This window comes from Pteropus alecto, unplaced genomic scaffold, assembly GCF_000325575.1.
Source record: "Pteropus alecto unplaced genomic scaffold, ASM32557v1 scaffold37, whole genome shotgun sequence".
Lineage (NCBI taxonomy): Eukaryota > Metazoa > Chordata > Mammalia > Chiroptera > Pteropodidae > Pteropus > Pteropus alecto.
Window position 1 is genome coordinate 711,154 of NW_006440605.1, and position 19,454 is coordinate 730,607.

Sequence of the window (19,454 nt, forward strand, 5' to 3'; positions counted from 1 at the left end):
AAAACATCTTCCCAAGGAAGTCAGTATTTGACCTGTCTAGTGGTTCCCCTGGAAGACCTCTCTCCAAAGGTTTGTCTGTACTTGACATCACTTAAACTTGTCCCATGCTAAAAGCCTCTCTCCAGGGGACACTTGTCAAATGTTTTAATATCACAGCTGCCTGAGGCAATGAATAACATTTGGGGCAAATAATAGCTGAACCAAAAAGTCTTAAAAGGAAAAATTAAGGAATGAAATGTCCTTAAGTGCTTTGAAAAGTTCTGACAGATCCCTGGGAATCTGGAATGCCACATGCATGCTTAGGGTTGTGTACACATCCAGGAAATATCTAAGAGGTCCCTAGGTTCTCACTTCTGGCTGACTTCAAGGCTCTGTGAAAGCAGAAGGTAAAGGCTAAGGCAGAGTCGCGACATTCAAAAATAAATAAAGCAGTGACGACAAACGGGAGGAAAAATCCGATTTCCATAGTTGCCATCTTATATCATTATATTATTTGAAATGTCTAGTTTTTAAAAAATATATGAGCTATATAAAGAAACAAGGAAATATTACTCATACACAGGAGAAAAAGTGGTGAATAGAAACCATCCCTGAGTAAGCCCAGATGTTGACGTTACTAGACAAAGACTTTAAATCAGCTATTTTAAATATGTTTGATGAACTAAAGGAAATATTATTTAAAGAACTAAAGAAAATTATGAGAACGATATCGCTAAATAGAGAATATCAATAAAGAGAGAAATTATAAGAGAAACCATATAGAAATTCTGGAGTTGAAAAGTACAATAACTGAAATGAAAATTTCACTGAAGAGTCCAATAACAGATTTGATCGAGCAGAAGAAAGAATCAGCAAAAATTGAAGATAGGTCAATTGAGATTATCCGTCTGATGAACATAAAAAAAGAATGAAGAAAAATTAAGAGCCTCGGAAACTTGTAGGACACCATCGAGCATATCAACATGTGCATAATAAGAGTGTCAGAAGAAGAGGAGGGATGGTAAGGGAGAGACAGAATATCTGAAAAAAATAAGGGCTGAAAACTCCAAAATTTGATGAAAGTGTTAGGCTACATACCCAGAAGCTCAAAGAATTCCAAATAGGATAAACTGAAAAGGATCCACACTTAGATGCATAATCATCAAATTGCTGAAAAACAGAGAATCTCGAAAGCAGTAAGAGAGAAATGTCTCATCATGTACGAATGATCCTCAACAGAATTAACAGCTTATTTCACTTCAGAAACCAATGAGGCCAGAAGGCGGTGGAAAGACATATTTGAAATGCTTGGGGGGGAAAAACACCTGTCAACCAAGAATTCTATATCGAGCAAAACTACATTATTCAGCCACAGAAAGGAATAAAGTACTGATATATGTGACGACATGGATGAAACTTATGCTAAGTGAAAGAAGCCAGACACACTTATTATTTTATATATATAAAATATACAGAATAGGTAAATTCATAGAGACAGAATTTAGATTAGGTTTCTGGGTCCTGGGGGAGGTGGGAGTGGGAGTGACTGCTTAAAGGGTATGAGGGTTCCTTTTGGGATGATGGAAGTGTTCTGGCTCTAGATGGTGGTAATAGTTGCACAACACTCGCAACATTATGAATGTACTAAGTGTTACTGAATTGTACGGTTTAAATGTAAATATTATGTTATGTGTATTTTAGCACAATAAAATAAATGAAGAGAGTCTTTCAGGAAGAAGCGAAAGAATACCATACAGTAAAGTGAATCTACATAGGTAAATATAAAAGACAATATAATCACTTTTTTGTTTGTTATTCTTTTCCCCACCTGTTTAAAAGGCAACCATATAACATAATAATTAGAAATCTAAGTTGATGAGCACACATGTATAAAGGTGATGTAATTTGTGGTAACAACAGCATAAAAGGAGGGGGAAATGGAACTATATAGGAGCAAAGTTTTGTGTACTATTGAAATTAAGTTGGTATTAATATGAACTGTATTATTATAAATTAAGGTGTTAATACTAATCCCCAGGGCAAACACTGAGAAAATAATCCAAAGGTATGTAGTAAAAGAAATAAGAGAATTTAAACGATACACTAGAAAATATCTATTTAATAAAAAGAATGTAATAATGAACTGAAGAACAAAAAAGACATGACATATGAAAACTAAATGACAAAATGGCAGATATAAACCCCGCCCTTTCAGTAATTACATTAAATATAAAAGATTTAAACTCATCAATTCAAAGAGATTGACAGAATGGATTTAAAAAGATAATTCAATTATATACTGTCTATAAGAGTTTATAGATATACATGTGAACAAAATCAACTCCACTTCTGTGGCTGGATTTTATTTCCTTTTTAAGTTTCATGCTGTGACCAACCTCACTGTCCTTAGCAAGCATATCAAAGCCTGCTAGTTGATGATTACCTGTGTTCCCCAAAATGTAGCCATAAAAATTTTTGTTAGTAACTGGCCAGGCTGGATTGGCATGACAACCTAGATAAATATCAAAGTGATGATAATATAGATTTAAACAGTCACCTATCACAAGAACCACCGGGAGATATGGCCCGTGGTGCTATTCCATTCTTTGTCCTTTTGTCTTGTCAATCATTAGTAACTGAGTTACACTACAAAAAAGTACAGTAACAGGGGCCTGGTAGCAGAGAATGATCTCCACAGAATTGCCGGGTGGTCTGCTCTGCTCTGACCCAATCTTCTGGTAAGTAAATTACCCTATAATAAATTCTGTTAAATTCTATGGAGTTGCCAGCATCATTCTTCTGTCTGAGGATACTTTCTCATTACAGGGCCATTACAACTTTCCCCACTGTCAGACAAAGAGATTTGCTTTAGATTAAAAGATAGTAACATAAAACTGACTGAACCGGATGGGAAAACCAGGAGTCCATATATAAATAAATTTAAAGTTTGATACACATAGTTTCAAAGTGACTCTCTACAAAATACCTAGTAATTACAAAGGGGGAAAGGGTAACTGCTTAGTGTAGTGGTTAAACAAGGACTCAGAGGTCAACCTGCCTGGGTCCAACTCCCAGCCCCATTACTTATGAGCTGTGTGACTTCAGGCAGTAGCTTGCCCTCTCTGTGTCTCAGTTTCCACGTCTGTAAAGCAAGATAACTGTACCTTTCTCATAGAGCTATTATGAGAACTGTCAGTGTCCCCCAGCCGAAGACCACCAGGAACACACCTATGGATGAACAAAATTAGGTTTATCACCTGTTGCAGAGAGGGAGAACACATATACTAAGTGATAATATTACTGTGTATTTATCATTGGGATAGACAATTTATACCCATTACCGGCGTACTGTATTAAACCTCACAATAACAATATGAGGCAGGGTCATTGTTCTATTTCATAGTTGAGGAAACTGAGGCTTCACTAAGGTGGGGCCAAAGTTCCCAGGACTGGATAGGGGTTGGAGCAGCGTCTTCTGGCACTAGCGTTGACCAAGAAGATTCTGCCCCCACCCTAAATGACTTCTCTAACAGCTGTGTCAGGCATTTCATCTCTCCCCCCACTTTTCCAAGAGGAAGTGGTATCCCCACCCTGTTTCTTGTTCTTCTTCCTGAGTTGGGGAGAAATAGACCTGAAGAAAGGCTGCTTAGGGCAATACGTGGGGTTATAAAAACCATAGTCCAGAGAGGAGTTGGCTAGAAGGGCAGAGAGGAAAGGAGGGTGACGGAGATGTGTGACCCCAAGGAGCCAGGTGATCCTCATGAGGACGGGCGCCCATTCTGGGGTGACGGTGGGGATGGCAGGGCTCCAGGGTCCTGGGGGAGTCCAGATCTGGACTCTGGCCTTCAGGGAGGGGAGAGGGTCTGGCCTCTGACAGGGTTCAGTGGGCTTCGAAGCTTAGCTGGGTATGTTCTGTCTTGTTCAGAGGAGAGGGAGATATTTCAAAGGCAGAGATCGGCGGAGAAATACTCTGGGCCACCCGGAAGATTAAGAAGCTTGATAGGTACTGTGGTGGGTGGTCAGCAGCAGGCACCTGGGAAAGGGGGCAGCTGGGAGGCCCCCTCCAGCATGGGTGGGGCGGGGCAGGGGCTGCCCCTGAGCCCCCAGTTCTGTCTGTGCTGCAGGGTGTCTGACCCAGGCCCCTCTGCTCCTGATTTTGCTTCTCATCTCCTTGAGTCTCTTCATGCTCCTGCTGACCACCCTGGTTCAAGGTGAGTCAGGGGCTAGAGGCTAAGAGTCCTGGGCTTTCCCTCTGGGATGGTCTTTGACCTTTTCCACAGTCCCCAAATCCACTAGGGCTGGGGCATTTGGGTTCTGTATCATCTCCTGTGTGACGGTGGGCCAGTTACTACCCCTCTCTGAGCCTGGTCCTCATCTGTGAAACAGTTCATCTTCTTCTAGGTGGGAGTGGGGGGGTTGGGGGCTCTCAGAGACCTTGAAATCGGACTTGGCACAGAATCAGGCATACAGTCGGTACTCATAAAGGAGAATTGTCTACTCTGTTGTAGTCTTCAGGATCCAACAATCCCTGCAGAGAGAGACAGACCATCAGGAGAGCCACAGACTGGGTGAGAGGATGGACACTGGGTTCTGGACTGGGAGAAGTCTCTGGGGCTGCGTGACCTTGGATGACGGGCAAGGGAGGGAAGGCAGGAGAGGAGGAGGAGGGGTCTGGATCCCTGCATGAGGTCCCGGGGGCCGGTGATGTCTAGCAAGTCACCCTCTAAGCCTGTTTTCTTATTTGTATAATGGGCTGTTGCAGTCACTGTAAGATGCAGAAATTCTGTTCTCATGGGGCCCTTTCTGCACCAAGCACACAGTAGGTGCTTAATAACTAAAATTCCCTTCTTCCAGCAGTTGTTTTCCAGGAACAGATGCAGTCAGACCTGCAGGAGATCCACCAGCAGCTGACCTGGATGAATGCCACCATGGGTAAGGCTTGGACATCAATGTCAGGAGGGAGTTGTGGGGTCATAGATAGGGCTGGGGCTCACCTTCCATGGTGACGACTGAGAACAGCAGGGCAAAACTGGAATTTTTCTCATGGGTCTCTCAGGGACTGAGCTGACAGCTGAACGAAGGGGTCCACCCCTGGGTTCTCAAGATCCAAAGCAGGCGTTGGGGGCTGGGGATCTGAATGGCTTTTCTCCCTAGCTGGCCAACCCAACCCTGTTCCTCCTCCGCAGCTGGCCTGTGCCGGCCCTGCCCCTGGGACTGGAACTTCTTCCAGGGAAGCTGCTATATATTCTCCCAGACCCGGAGCACCTGGAAAGCTTCTGTCTCCGCCTGTAAGGATATGAGTGCCCAGCTGGTGATCATCAACAATGCTGAGGAGCAGGTGCGTCAGGCAAGGTTCCTGTCTGAGACTGGGCCAGATGACTGGTCAACAGAAAGCCTTCTGTCACCTTCATCTGCCCTCTGAGAAATGGAGGTGTGGTGGGCAGCTGAGGGTGGCGAGAGATGCATTCAGGGAAGGCTTCCCAGAGGAGGAACCATAATGGACTTGGGAAGGACATGTGAGAAGAGCCCTTGTATGGGCAGAAAACGATCTCAGCAGAGCGCACGCCCAAATTGCCTGATCTGGGGCGGGAGGCTGATTCCTCCCTTGACACATACGTGAACTGAGACACGTGTTAACGTATTTCCATACATTCACAGCATACATGTGCTCATGAACACATACAATTTAAGTAGGGGCTATAGGCTAGACTGCAGCAAAAACTTCTGCGGGAGGCAGGGGGCTGTGGGCAGACACGGGATGGGTGGCATTCATGGATCTTCCTCCTAATGCCCCACCCCCTCCCATGCCCCCAGAAATTCCTGAAGTCTTGGGATGCCAAAAATAAGCGGATCTGGATTGGCCTCAGCGACCAACACAATGAGGGGTCCTGGAAATGGGTGGACAATAGCCCCCTCCATCTCAGGTGACCTCCCAGCGACAATGGCCTGGGAGGGGGAGGGGAGGGGAAAGGTCCGCGCTTCAAATCAGGGGTGCTTAGACTTTGGGATTGGGAAGTATCACTAGAGAAGCTGGGTGGAGATACAGAGTCCTGTGTCCCCCTGGCGTGGGGTGAGGGGTCTGATTCGGTAAGTCTAGGTGGGGCCCAGTAATATACATTTTTACTTTGCTAGAGCAGATTTGGAGGGAGGTGGTGTTCGAATCCACATTTTGAAAACTCTGCCTCTGAATTCTTCTCTTCCCTCTGGCTGGTTCTTGGAAATAGGCTTCCAAAGGCCATGGACCAGCTCATCCAAGAGTGGTTTGGGGCCGGAGGCAGGGGCGTGGGGTAGCTCTGGGTGAGGGAGGGGACTCAGCTCTCATGGTGTTCGCAGCTTCTGGAAAGAAGGGGAACCTAACAACCAAGGAGATGAGGACTGTGTGGAATTGTACGGTGACGGCTGGAATGATAGCGTATGTAACGCAGAAAACTTCTGGATCTGCGAAAAGCCCTCATCTCCGTGCCCTGGCCTCTGAGGGCCACTGCTACCCTCCCGCCCCAGATCACGCAATTTGGGCATGCGCTCTGCTAACTCTTCACTGGCCCGGCCCCACAAAAAAACCCCATCCCCCTACCGCTTATTTTTTTTTTTTGAGATCCTGAGACCTCTGAGACCTTCTTCTCCTAAGTCGCTTCCTCCAGAGGCTATCAGCCATCTCTTTTCTGTTAATGGTCTCAGCGCCCCTACTCAGCCCCCATGACGTCCCCTTAATAAAGTCACACAGTGCGGTTTGCCTTCCATTGTACTTACTGTCTATTCCTTTGTCACTGTTTCAGTCACTCTACTTTTGTAATATGCTTGATATACACTAGGACATTGTCTCCTTTCAGCGTTTCTCTCGACTACTGCGCATTTTGTTTTCCAGAGATAGTTTTGAATCAGTTTGTAATTTGGGTTGGGAATATACATATGTATGTATATGTCTGTCTATCTGTCCATTCGTTCATGAACCAATTATTCAGGAACCTTTAAAATGTCCTTCGGTAAAGTTTTATGATTTTTCTTCATATACGTTTTTTAAAAACATTATTTCTAGGTGTGTGTATTCATTTCCGACTGATGCTGTAACATAGTACTGCAAATTACTGGCTTAAAACAACCCGAATGTATTATATCTTGTGGTTCTGGAAGTCAGAGTCCAAAATGAGTCTCACTGGGCTGAAATCAGGATGTCAGTAGGGCTGTGTTCCTTTCCGGAGGTTCTAGGGGAAAATCGGTTTTCTTGCTTTTTCTAGCTTGCAGAGGCTGCCTGCACTTCTCGGCCGGTGGCCCCTTCCTCCACCTTCAGAGCCAACCACGATGACATTTAGTCTTTTACACTTTGCATCTCTCTAATCCTGATTTTCCTGCCTCCCTCTGCCACATTTAAAGGACCCTCGGTGATTACATTGGGACCCGCTGGATAGCTCAGCATGATCTCACTGTTTTAAGGCCAGCAGATTATTTTTTATCTGCAACCTTCATTCTCACTTTTCCATGTAGCATAAGATATTCACAGGTTCTGGGGATTAGGGCATGAACAACTTTAGGGGGATATTATTCTGCCCACCATTATTGTGCTGGATGGGACACATCTCAATGACAGATGGGAGTTAGGGGACATTCCCCCATGTCTCTCTGCTCTTGACCTAGACACCTCTGAGGCGTGTTCCACACGATCATTCGGAGGTCTGCAGCAGGACCGAGCCCTTGCTCCCCCAACAGTCCCCTGCTCGATGATGCCAACGCTTTCTCATGGCGTCCTTCCCTTCCCTGTGCCACTTTCCCACTTCCCGGCTGCTGCTGTGTGAGAACGACACTCCTTGCGTTGGAATCCTTGTTTCAAGGTCTGCTTCTAGGGGAACTGGATCAGATTCAGGTTGGGCTCACGTGACTCATTCTGGATCATGAGCAAGAATCTTGCCCGGTGAATGGACGGGCTGAGACTGGATCCACCACATCATTAGTGGACTGGGACATTTATGAGCCAGTGATCACCTCCTGGCACTCCCTGGTCCCCTGCCCCAGGCAACCGTGGAACTCACAGCGGTAACTGGAGCAAAATAGATTGGCCAACCTGCAACAATTTTAGCAAGAGTGCGTGTCAACCATGACTACACTGTGCTACATTGCTGAGATTTAGGAGGTTTCTTTTTGAGGCATACCAGATTCTTAGTAACTTGTCCATAAAGAAAGTCCAGAACCTCAGCTAACACCCACAGACTGGGTGTGTAGAGGAGAGCCCTCACCCCAACTCATTCTAGGAGGCTAGCACAATTTATTATTTAAATAATCCCAGTGAAATAAAAAAGGAGAATGGGGCGGGAGGAGCAAACTGCCAAACTGTATTGAAAACAAAAATGATCCAGGAATCAAGTTGACTCAATTCAGTTAATGACAAAAAGGATTCTCCTAACAAAAATTCCTCAGGTAATCATGATAGTTCTGACTTCTCAGCTTATGTTTGCAAAGATGGAATTAAAATATGCCCATGATAACTTCCAACCAAGATGTAGTAACAGGGTCTGGATTTACCCTCCTGCTTAAAACAAGTAAACAAACAAACAAACTGGACAGAATGTATGAAACATTATTTTCAGAAACTGGAAATAAGTGTAGTCCTTGAAAGAGGAGGAAAGAGGTGAGCCTTACAATTGCCCTCACGTGCTGCCCGGAGAGGGTTTCCCGGTTGTAATGTAGGGAGGGGAAACCCATGCAGAATTCACAGGTCCCCCGGATTTGAAGAAAGAGTTGGGATCTGCGGCCGGCCGAAGAGGCCGGGATTCACAGGGCGAAATTCTGAGAAGACAGCACTGCACAGAACCTGCAGAGAGTCCCTGTCAATCTTTGGCTGAGTTTTGATTGGTGCACGCAATCGAAGAAATTATGTGAGGCCAACAAAGAACCACACAAAAGGAATAAAAAGGAACACCACCAGAGGCTGGGAATATGGGAAGTCCACCATTTACAGACCTGTAATATGAGCAAAAAATAGCTTTTGTCATTTGAAGCCATTTGGGGGCGATTGGTTATTGCAAAACAACTTAAGCTGACTGATACATGCAACATGTCTGGGCACAGCAGCCCCACACGTCCAGCGATCAACATCTGAGACACTTTGCCAGGAAGGTTGGAGAATGATTCCTCACGTCTTCATAGCAGCCTTTACAGATGACTGGTCAGAGTGAGTGGTTAAATCCTCCAGCCCCCTTCTGGAAGGATGACTCTGAGGCGAAGTGTTCAGATTCAGTCGCCCACCAGAATTACTTGCTTATTGACATACTTATCACTGGTTTTCTTCTCTTCCAGTTCTCACTTCCACACTGCCTCACGCGCTTCCTGGGATCACCTACCAAATAAACCACACACGAGTCCCTGCCTCTGGCTCTGCCGATAGAGGAACCACACAGGCACAGATGAAATAAGAACTTCGCATAAAGACAAACACTGCGAGGTAGAGAAATGCTGGGATGCATTTGTTTATCTCTGTACTGTGAAATAATTTTAGACTTATTAGAGTCCGAGAAAGCAGTCCGAGAGTTCTCATACACTCTTCCGCCAGCTTCTTCCAGTGTTAACACTTTACGGCCACAGGACAATAATCAAAACCAGGATAGGCACACTGAGACACTACCATTAATCAAACTACAGCTCGTCCTTTTTCTGGTCCAGGATGCCACATGGCATTTAGTGGTCGCGTGTCCTCAGTCTCTTTCAATCTGTGACCATTCAGTGTTTTTATATCTTTTATGCCCTTAACATTTTTGACTACTATTGATCATTTATTCTGTAGACTGTTCCTCGATTTGAGTTTATCTGATGTTTTCCCCCTGTGATTAGATTGAGGTTATCCTTTTTTGGCAAAAACCTACAGAAGTGATGTTGTGTCCTTCCCAGTGCCTCATCTCGATGTTGATATGTCTTATTAGTGGTGATGTTAACCATAGTTACTTGGTTAAGGTGGTGCCTGTCAGGTGACTTTCATCCATGGATTTTGGCATCCATCAACAAATCTTGCCTGTGGCAATTATTATTGCGTTTTTTATTTTAAATGGTGTTTTTCTATTGCCCTTAATTATTTTACATTTATTAATCAGAATTCTTCCATAAAGAAGAAGTGTCCCTTCTCTCCCATTTATTTAAATATTCACTTATTTCCATCAGTATGTACTCAAGGATATTTATTTTATTTCATGGTTATAATCCAGCGCAACCAATATTTACTTTGTTCTAGCTTTGGCCATTAAGAACTTCTTCGGGTTGACTATTATGGCCTTCTAACATGCTCCCATCACAAGATGGTCCAGGTTCATTTCATATCTTCCCTGCTCCAGCTCTGGAATGAACCATTTCTCCAGTGGTTTCTTTGGTTAGAAACCAAGATCAATGGGCTAGTTATTGCCTTGTTTTGCTTTACCATTTAAGCATGTACGATTCAGTGGCATTAAGCACAGTCACAACGTTGTACAACCATCCCCACCATCCATTTCCAAAGCTTTCTCATCTCCAACTGACACTCTGTCCCCATTAAACACTCACTCCTACTCCCGCCCCTCCCCTCCCCACCAGCCTCTGGCTCCCACCATCTACTTTCTGTCTGGATTGAACTCCTCTGAGGACCTTATATGAGTGGAATAATACCATATTTGTCCTTTTGTGATTGACTTATTTCACTGAGCATATCTTCAAGGTTCACCTGTGGTTTAGCACATGTCAGAATTTCTTTCCTTTTAATAGCTGAATATTATTTCAGTGTCCGGATGGAGCACATTTTGTTTTTCCACTCATTTGTTGGACATTTGGGTTGCTTCCACCTCCTGGCTATTGTAAATAACTCTGTTATGAACATGGATACACAAGCATTTGTTTGAGTCTCTGCTTTCAAATTTTGTGGATCTATACTTAGGAGTGGAATCGCTGGATCATATGGTAACTCTATGCTTAATGTTTCGAAGAATTGCCTAAGGGTTTTCTACGCTGGCTGCATCACTTTACATTCCCATCAGCAATGAATGAATGTAAAAGGTTCTGATTTCTCCACATCCTTGCCAACACTGGTTATTTTATTTTTATTTTTATTTTTTTTGGAGAATAGCCATTCTAGCAGGTATGAAGTGGTCTCTCGTTGTGGTTTAAGTTTGCTTTTGATATTGGGCTGCCCTTTGCTCTAGGTCTTCCATGGAGGTAGTGCTAAGAGACACATGCATGCATACCGACCCATATATACACTTCTATATTCATTTCTGTATCTTCTTGTCTGTACGCATATTAAAAACCACGAGTTCACACTGATATCTCTACTTGCAGTCCCACACCACAGAGTTTACTGTAGCCATTTTCCTTGACTGATTTTTAACTTATTTCTCCAACAGTGAGAAACCTGGCTCTCATTATCCACAATAAATTTGCTAATTTTTAATCCTAGAATACACAGGAAGTAGTTGCCTAATTTCTAGCTCATGCCTCTGTGAGAAACAATCATTCTATAGTTGGAAGAAATGCATCCTCTCATAGATTATTCCAGAAAGACTAATGGGTACAGAGTTCTTTAACTTCTTGTGTATACTGGAAGGACAACTGGGCTAGGTGTCAAATTCTTGGTTCACACTTTTGCTAGAATTTTTGTTTTGTTTTTGTTTTTAAATGGTACTCATTGTAGTATTGGCTTGAATATTAATTTTTTCTTTTAAATATGGAACACTTCACAAATTTGCATGTCATGCTTGCAGAGGGGCCATGCTAACCTTCTCCATATTGTTCCAATTTTCGTATATGTGTGCTGAAGCGAGCACTTGAATATTAGTTTTGAAAAGTCTGATGCCAGTCTAATTTTTTGACTTTGTAAATTATTTCTCTGATGGACTCGAGGATTGTATCTTAATCTCTGAAATTAAATAGTTCTACTAGAATATTTCTCCAAGTTCACCATTCTGAGTAAATTTTCCCAGGCACCTGAATGGCCCTTTTGATGAGTAAATTCAGGTGATTTTTTTATTTCCAGAAAATTTTTTTTGATTATGGTTAAATATTAGCTCTGTTTAGTTGTTTTGTTTTTCTTCTTCAAGGACTCCAATAATATACACTTTTTTCCTTCAATGCCTCGAATTCCATTTCGATTAATTTCTCTTTGACTTCTTTTTTATTCTTTCTGCATGTCGCTGTCACTCTGTTTGTTGTTTTTCTGCCTTACTCCAATGCCCTTTATTAAATTTTCACTTGAGTCTATTCTCTCTCGGGTACCTTATAATTTATTCTGCATCTCAGATAATTCTTTTTTCTTCTCTTTCTTTCCTGAGTTGATTCAATGCTCTCTTCATTTATCCCTGATTTTCTCTTCTACTCACGTAAGCACTTAGTTCTATAGTTTTTGAGTTTTTGATGCAGGCTGATTTTTCATATACTCAAATGCTTGTCTGATGATTCAATTCCGTTTGGAGTATTGGCTTACAATTGTCTCCTACTTCTTGATTCGTTTTCGGGGGTGTGTGTGCTTTTTCCTTAGTTGATTTGTGTGGATTTTCATTTCTTGAATTTTTTTTTTTTTTTTTTTTTGCAATTAACGATACTCTCTGGATTTACTACTGTCCTTTTGTAGTTTTATCATTAGGGATGTTTATGAGATGCACAGCTCAATGGCACCCTCTCATGTCAATACAGCAAAATTGACATAATTTATTGGATTTTTGTTTGTTTTGTTGGTGGCGGGAATAGATGGAGGGACATCCGATCTAGACCTCCAATTTCGTCTTGAAGGACTCTAAATCTCCCTTTTTGTTTCTGTCCCACTTCACCATCCAATTGTCGATGAACTCTTTCCTTTTCCTTCTTGCATTTGCTTTCCCCAGAGCTAAGCATTTTGAAGCATCCATCCCTTTTCTACAGTTCACACTCTGATCTGTTCAGAGGTCATTGAATTGTTTTCAGACTTAGGGTGAGCTTTGTCTTTCTGGAGCTAGCTCCAGATCAACCCTATATTTCTTTGCTAGTTTCTCTCTTTCGGGTTCCCTGCAGAGTTTCTTCATTGCCACTGGGGCAGGAGTAGAGCAGAAGGATGAAGAATCTCATGCCGTGATTCCATGGTTTTTCTCTTTTCCTCTAGTTTTTTTTTTTTTTTTTTAAGTTGTGGCATTCTCTATCTTCACGTATGCCAACGATGTGGTTTTGTGTTGCTTTGCTTTCCCCAGTCCTTGTTAAGAGTTGCTTGGGAAGGAAATATTTGGGAGACAGGTATCTCTCACCATTTGTGGGACACCTGGAGATTTTTCAGAGCTGTTACGATACAAATGGATGATGTTATTAATACCAAAAGATGTGAGTAGCATTGGTAGTATTTTTCTAGGCTTACAGGAGACTCCCAGTTGTGCCAACCTTATTTGCCAGCCTGATAAGTGATCACAGCCAAACAGAGTAGGGGTGTGCAGGGGAGGGAGAGATTCAGGCAACGGAGATTACGGCATCAGTGAACATAACTGGCATTAGTAGACACATAGGGTACCAAAGAAAGGTTAAATAAAAGTTAATATTTCAGCGCTATTCATACTAGCCAAATGGAGAAAACAACCCACATGCCATCAACTGATGAATGGATAAACAAAATACAGCAGATCCAGACAACGGGGGTGTTGTTTAGAAATGAAAGAAATGAAGTTCTGACACACGCTACAACATAGAAAGACTGAAAACACGACACTCAGCAAAAAAAGCCAGATACAAAAGGTCATGTATTGTACGACTCCATGTATATAAAATATCCGAAGCAGACAAAGCTTTAGAGGCAGACATCAGATTAGTGGTTGCCAGAGAGGCTGGGAGAGGTGGAATGGGGAGTGAGACTAATGGGACCAAGGCTTCCTTTTGGGGTGCTGAAAAAGTCCTGGAACTAGATCATGGTGATGCTTGTACAACGCTGTGAATGTACTGAATGCTACTGAACTGTACACTTTAAAATGGTTAAAATGGTAAGTTTTATGTTATGTGTATTTTACCATTGTTAAAAAGAAGTTAATTTTCTCTGTCTTGGTCAGCCCACATGGACCTGTGACGAGGCTAGTCCATTACTCAACAACCCCAAAATGACAGGGTCCTCCCAAGTGCGAGAAGACTGGGCAGTCATTGTCTTGTTCACCTTCATGGCTGTGGGGGTGACCTCATGTCCCGAAACAGGGCCATTCTTCTCAGTAATAGATTCTTCTCGAATTACCAACAGTGGACCTTGTCTACTGACTTTTGCCTGGAAAGCTTCTTCTCTCTAGGGCAATCATGTCTTCATCCTTTCTTGTCGAAATCACATGGAAATGTCTAGATCCCCAAGAGCAGACAGATCAGCTTAAAGGGCTTTGCTCTTTATTCCCAACTAAAGCACTCCATGGCTGTCAGTATTATACTGTTATGGACTGAATGTCTGTGACCCCCCTCCCCCAATCAATATATGGAAGCCCTAACCCCCAATGTGATCATATTTGGAAGTGGGGACCTTTGGGAGATGATTGGGTTTACATAGGGTGGGGCCCTCATATGGGGTTAGTGCCCTTGTAAGAAGAGGGAGAGACTCCAGAGCCCTATCCTTCTCTGCCCTGCGAAGACGCATTGAAAAGCCAGGAAGAGAATCTGCTGGCGTTTTGATCTTAGACTTCCAGTCTTCAGAACTGTGAGAAATAAATGTCTGTTACTTAAGCCCCGCAGTGTATAATATATATATATTTTTTTATAGCAGCCGAAGCTGACTAAGACACATGCCTCTCACTCCATTTCTAAAAGCAAGGCTATTAAATTGTCTCCATGTTTAAAACTCATGGCTGGTTTTGTCCTTTTCATCTGTGAGGTCAGGTTGCGTCTAGTTGTAAGCAACAGAAAACAACACAAACAGGCATGAGCAAATGAATAAACGACTAGTTGTCCCAGGTGCCTGAAAGTGCTGTTTTAGAGTGAGCTCAAAATGCTGCTAAGGACCTCATTTATGCCTGTGCACCATTACCTTCCATGGTCTCAGATTCGTGCCATGTTGCAGGTTGAGTATGTGTTCACTTGTGATGAAATGTGCTACCAGGAAGAAACGAGGGCTTGAATGAGAAGTTAAACCCAGTTATCAGAAAAGAAAAACGCCCTGTTTTCCCTGAGTCTCATTCAAAGCTCACCGAATTGGACTCTCTTGAGAGTGAATCTGCATTTTTAATAAGCACCCCAAGGGAAATTCAAAACCACAGTGAGATATCACTTCACACCCACTAGGGTGGCTGGAATCAAAAGGTGGTAACAAGTGCCGATGAGGATGTGGTGACATTGGAACCCAGCAAAGAGTATGAGAGAGAAAAGCATTAACACCATGGGAGCAGCCTCTAGCCCAGACGCTGTAGGGAGAGAAGGATGGGCAGTTCCAGTGAGCCTCTGTCCCTGCCTCAGCCTGCCCCAGGGACAGCGTCCCCTACCTCTGCCTCTCCAACTCCCAGGAGTCCAGGAAACCAGCCTCTACCTCCCCCAGATCCCAGGTGTCTAGGCCCCCACCCGAGACCTCCCTCAGCCCTGACCCCTGTCCAGCTAGCTGCCTGGGTCTTTAGGTTACTTGTCCGTGGGATCCCAGGTCTTTTGAGGTAAAGCTCTGTTCTCCAACTGTCACCCCTGGCTCCACTGAACCCACCAGCTTAGCATCTGCTCAGCTGCCACCCCACTCCGGCCAAGCCCCCAGGAGCCCACAGCCATGCCCAGCTGTACCAAGAGTGCCCAGCTCCGGGCCTCCCTCGCTCTGAGGTCATCCTTGGCCGCCGTCTTCTCCTTTTTTCTGCTGTACTCACTTTCCTTTCTTGGGACAGCTTCTTTCATGTTCCCACCCTGTTCTGCTCCAAATTCCACCTCTCACTCTGGAACCGAAACAAAGGTGGGCGGGGGAAGCCTGTGGGGGAAGAGGATGCGGCGAGCAGAGGAGGAGCCGGGAAGGGCAATGATGCCATTAGAGATGATGTTTCAATGTCACCTTTGCACACCGCAGGGTGACCTCCAACTGGCCCCCAGTTGCACCCTTTCTTTCCTCTCATCCACCCTCCTCCTGCCTCCAGGACTTGATTCAGGGTCTGGAATGTTGGGAGACGAGGGAGTCTGCTGGGAGGCAGCCAGAGCAAAGGACCGACCTAAACCTTGAACTTCCAGACAGCTAGACAGAGCAGCTGCCGACCTGGAGGTGTGAGCAGGGTGAGGGCCGAGGCCCTGCTGTAGGCTCCGCCTGACCAGACCGCCTGGTTCCAAAGCCAAGCTCTGCCACTTGGGTACTGTGTGACCTTAAGCCTTCTCCTCAACCTCTCTGAGCCTCGTTTGCACGGTTGTGAAATGAGGATAATTATAGCATCCACCGTGCAGGGTCATTGTAAGGATTAAATTAGATAACAGCAATAAAGTTCTTGGAACAAGAGTATATATATATTTTTTTAGTTTTAGGAAATTGTTCAAATCGGTGAGATATTTCATGTATGAACGAAAATTTGTACTTCCGAAACAAAGTCGCACTGCTATGAAAGCAGGGTGTTCCCTGCTTCTCAGTGTGACCTGGAAGGTCCCAGTGTCCTCCTGTCCTCACAGTGTAATGATTAGAGGCAGGGGGTGGGGGCAGTCCACTCTGGTGCGATCCACTGAGCCATTGTCATCTGTAGAGAATTTTTAAATGACAGTAAAATAGACTAAAAGACAACCTGCTCATTATTTGCACGCCCCGGCAATTCTAAACAACATTAGTGATAAAACGCTCCTCTCCAAAATTTTTCATAACTCTAAATTCTAAACAGTTGCTGTGGTTACTGTTACGTGTTCTTAAAAATTAAAATATAAACCAGATACCATAAAATTGACCCTCTGAAGTGTATAATTCAGTGGTTTCTGGTATGTTTGTGGGCTGTGCAATCATCATCTAATTCCAGAACATTTTTATCACCCAAAATGAAACTTTGTACCCATTAGCAGTCACTCCCCATGATCATCAACTACCATTGAGGTTTTTTTTTAAAAAAATTTTAAGATAGCCATTACAATTCTGTTAAAGATCATTGCAACCACATGAAACGTACTGACATTAGCCTAACACTAACCAAATACGCATTGTATAATCTAGACTGATGATAACTTTAGCTAGACTAGGGCATTTTTTTTTTGTTACCATTGAGTTTTAACAGCATTATTTGTAAGCTTCAAATGAGTACATTTTTATTCCTTTCTTCTACAGGGAAGTAAATTCTCAGAATTCCCAGATGTGCAATCAACTGCTGATGTGGGCACACTCAGTGACACACAGGTTTTTAAAAATTATTTTTATTACGGTAAAATATACATACCATAAAATCGACCATTTAAACCATTTTTAAGTGCATATTCATAATATTGTGCAACCATCCCCGCCATCCATCTCCAGAACTTTCTCATCCTCCCAAAGTGAAACTGTGTCCCCATTAAATACTTATTCCTCTCCAACCCCCCAGCCCATGGCTCTCGCCGTCGACTTTCTGTCTCCATGAATCTGACTCCTCTAAGGACCTCACGTGAGTGGAATCTTAAAGTATCTGTCCTTCTGTATCTGGCTTTTTTCACTTAGCATAATGTCCTCGAGTTCACCCATGTTGTAGCGGGCATCAGCATTTCCTTCTTTTTGAAGGTGGAATAATGTTCCATGGCTATGGATAACTGCATTTTGTTTATTCATTCATCCGTTGATGGATACAGGTTGTTTCCACCTTTTGGCTATTGTGAATCATGGTGCTATGAACATGAAGTACAAGTATCAGTTTAAGACCCTGTTTTCAAATTTTGGGGGGTACGAGCCTAGCAATGGGGTAATTCTATGTTTAATTTTTTGAGGAACAGCTAGCTGCATCATTTTATATTCCCATCAGTAACGCACGAGTATTCCAATTCTCCACATCCTTATCAACATTTATGTTCTGTTTTTTTGTTTGTTTGTTTTGTTTTTTAAATAGCCATCCTAATGAATGTGAGGTAATATCTCACCTCAGCTTTGACCTGCATTTTCCTAAGGAATGGCAAAGTCGAGCTACACGCAGCGTGAGTTTGTACAGATCAAGAATCACTCATTGGTGTTCCCTTGAAGCAAAGCTCAGGTTCCCAACTCCTGTGGTCCTACAGATTCTTCTCTTTAAAAAGGACATTTGAAATATATAACAAAATCTCAGGTAGTAAAAACAACAACAGAATTCGAGTCACTCTACTCCATCATTCTGTGTGAACACTCAAAGATGTTTTATTCATGTCTAACATTTAAAACAGTGGCATTTCAAAAAGAAAGAACAATTCAGAGTGTAATGTTTTTGTTGGTAAGCTCAAAATTTGGTTCATACATGAAATACATTAATGAGTTTGCTAGCCTTAAATTTTGAAAAAGTGCTATTCTTTAATTATTAACTGTTTTTCTTTACTTTTTCTTTTGAAATAATGATAAAGTCCCAGGAGGTTATAAAGGTAGTCCAGCGAGGTCCCGTGGACCCTTCACCCAGCTCTCCCCAACGGTGACATCTTACGTAACTACAGTACACTCTCAAATCTAGGAGCTGGCATTGGTATAATATATGTGTATAGGACTGTGCCATTTTATGTGTACAGCTCACAAAACTTTTACCTATGATGCACCCACATAACTGCCTCTCAGATCAAAATACAGAACATTTCCAGCACATAGAAAATTCCGTGTACCCCCTCCTAGTCAATCCCCACCACCCCTTCCAGTTAACCCCAATTCTGAATTTCCATCAAACTTTAGTTCTTCCCGTTCTTGAAATTCATATAAAATCAAATCTTACAGTGTATGCTCTTTATGTCTGATTCTTTTGCTTATGTGAGATCCATGTTGTTGCATGTGTCTATCGTTTGCTTTTCATTGTTATATAGTGTTCCACTGTATGAATATGACACAATTATTTTTTAGTCACCTGCTGGTGGTCACTTGGATTTTTCCAGTTTGAGACTATTGTGAATAAATCTATGAACTTTCTGTTTCCTCTTTGTTATTATTTATGCTTTTTGGATAACAGTGTAGACTGTGGAGGTAGACTGTCTGGGTTCAAATCCCATCTCCAGTATTTACCCAACTGTGTGACCTTGGCCCCGAAGCCTAACCTATCTGTGCTTCATTTCCGCTATCTGTAAAATGGTGGGTGTATTATCTATCCCCAGGGTGGGAAGAGTAAATGAATTCATATATAAAGTAGTTAGAAAAGTGCCCCACTATAGTACACATTAAATAAACATAAGCAATTCCGATTCAGCTGCTATTCTCAAAGTCAGCAGAAATCACCATAAATGTGGACATCAGCAAGCCCAAGCAGCAGGGCCCAGAGGTCAGAGGGGACAGTGGTTCAAGGAAGATCGGAGGCACCACCTGCCCACCCTGCCCTATGTGGAGGAGGCATAATAAATTAGCTTTACTTCCCATGTCATGAGAGTTCATCAGAAAGATCCCAAGCCAGCTGTGCCATGACCGAGCTGTCGACCTCACCCCAGACCTGGCA

The 19,454-nt window shown here is 43.2% G+C and overlaps 2 protein-coding genes and 1 non-coding gene across 4 annotated transcripts in view; 2 read left to right on the forward strand and 1 right to left on the reverse strand.

The window, feature by feature from the left end:
- The first annotated feature begins 3,520 nt into the window (after positions 1-3,520).
- LOC102893436 (CD209 antigen-like protein C) lies at positions 3,521-6,544 on the forward strand. Of its 2 annotated transcripts, none has more exons than XM_006917230.2 (8): positions 3,521-3,730; positions 3,905-3,982; positions 4,104-4,190; positions 4,488-4,547; positions 4,834-4,911; positions 5,166-5,317; positions 5,794-5,903; positions 6,313-6,544. In XM_006917230.2, the coding sequence occupies exons 1-8, from the start codon at positions 3,709-3,711 to the stop codon at positions 6,452-6,454; spliced, it is 729 nt and encodes a 242-aa protein (XP_006917292.1). In that variant the 5' UTR covers positions 3,521-3,708; the 3' UTR covers positions 6,455-6,544. The 2 variants fall into 2 exon arrangements, with proteins under 2 accessions (XP_006917292.1, XP_015448958.1); XM_015593472.2 differs by having other exon boundaries at positions 3,580-3,730; positions 4,837-4,911.
- Positions 6,545-11,644: 5,100 nt separating this feature from the next.
- LOC112484181 lies at positions 11,645-11,750 on the reverse strand. The gene has a single exon (XR_003047909.1). It is a non-coding gene; the product is annotated as a U6 spliceosomal RNA (small nuclear RNA).
- A 5,949-nt stretch (positions 11,751-17,699) lies between these two features.
- The window catches only part of LOC102877841 (CD209 antigen-like protein C), a 10,882-nt gene continuing 9,127 nt past the window's right edge, over positions 17,700-19,454 (forward strand). Inside the window, 1 exon segment of the mRNA XM_015593466.1 lies at positions 17,700-17,765. Within this exon segment, the coding sequence (XP_015448952.1) occupies positions 17,700-17,765 (66 nt within the window).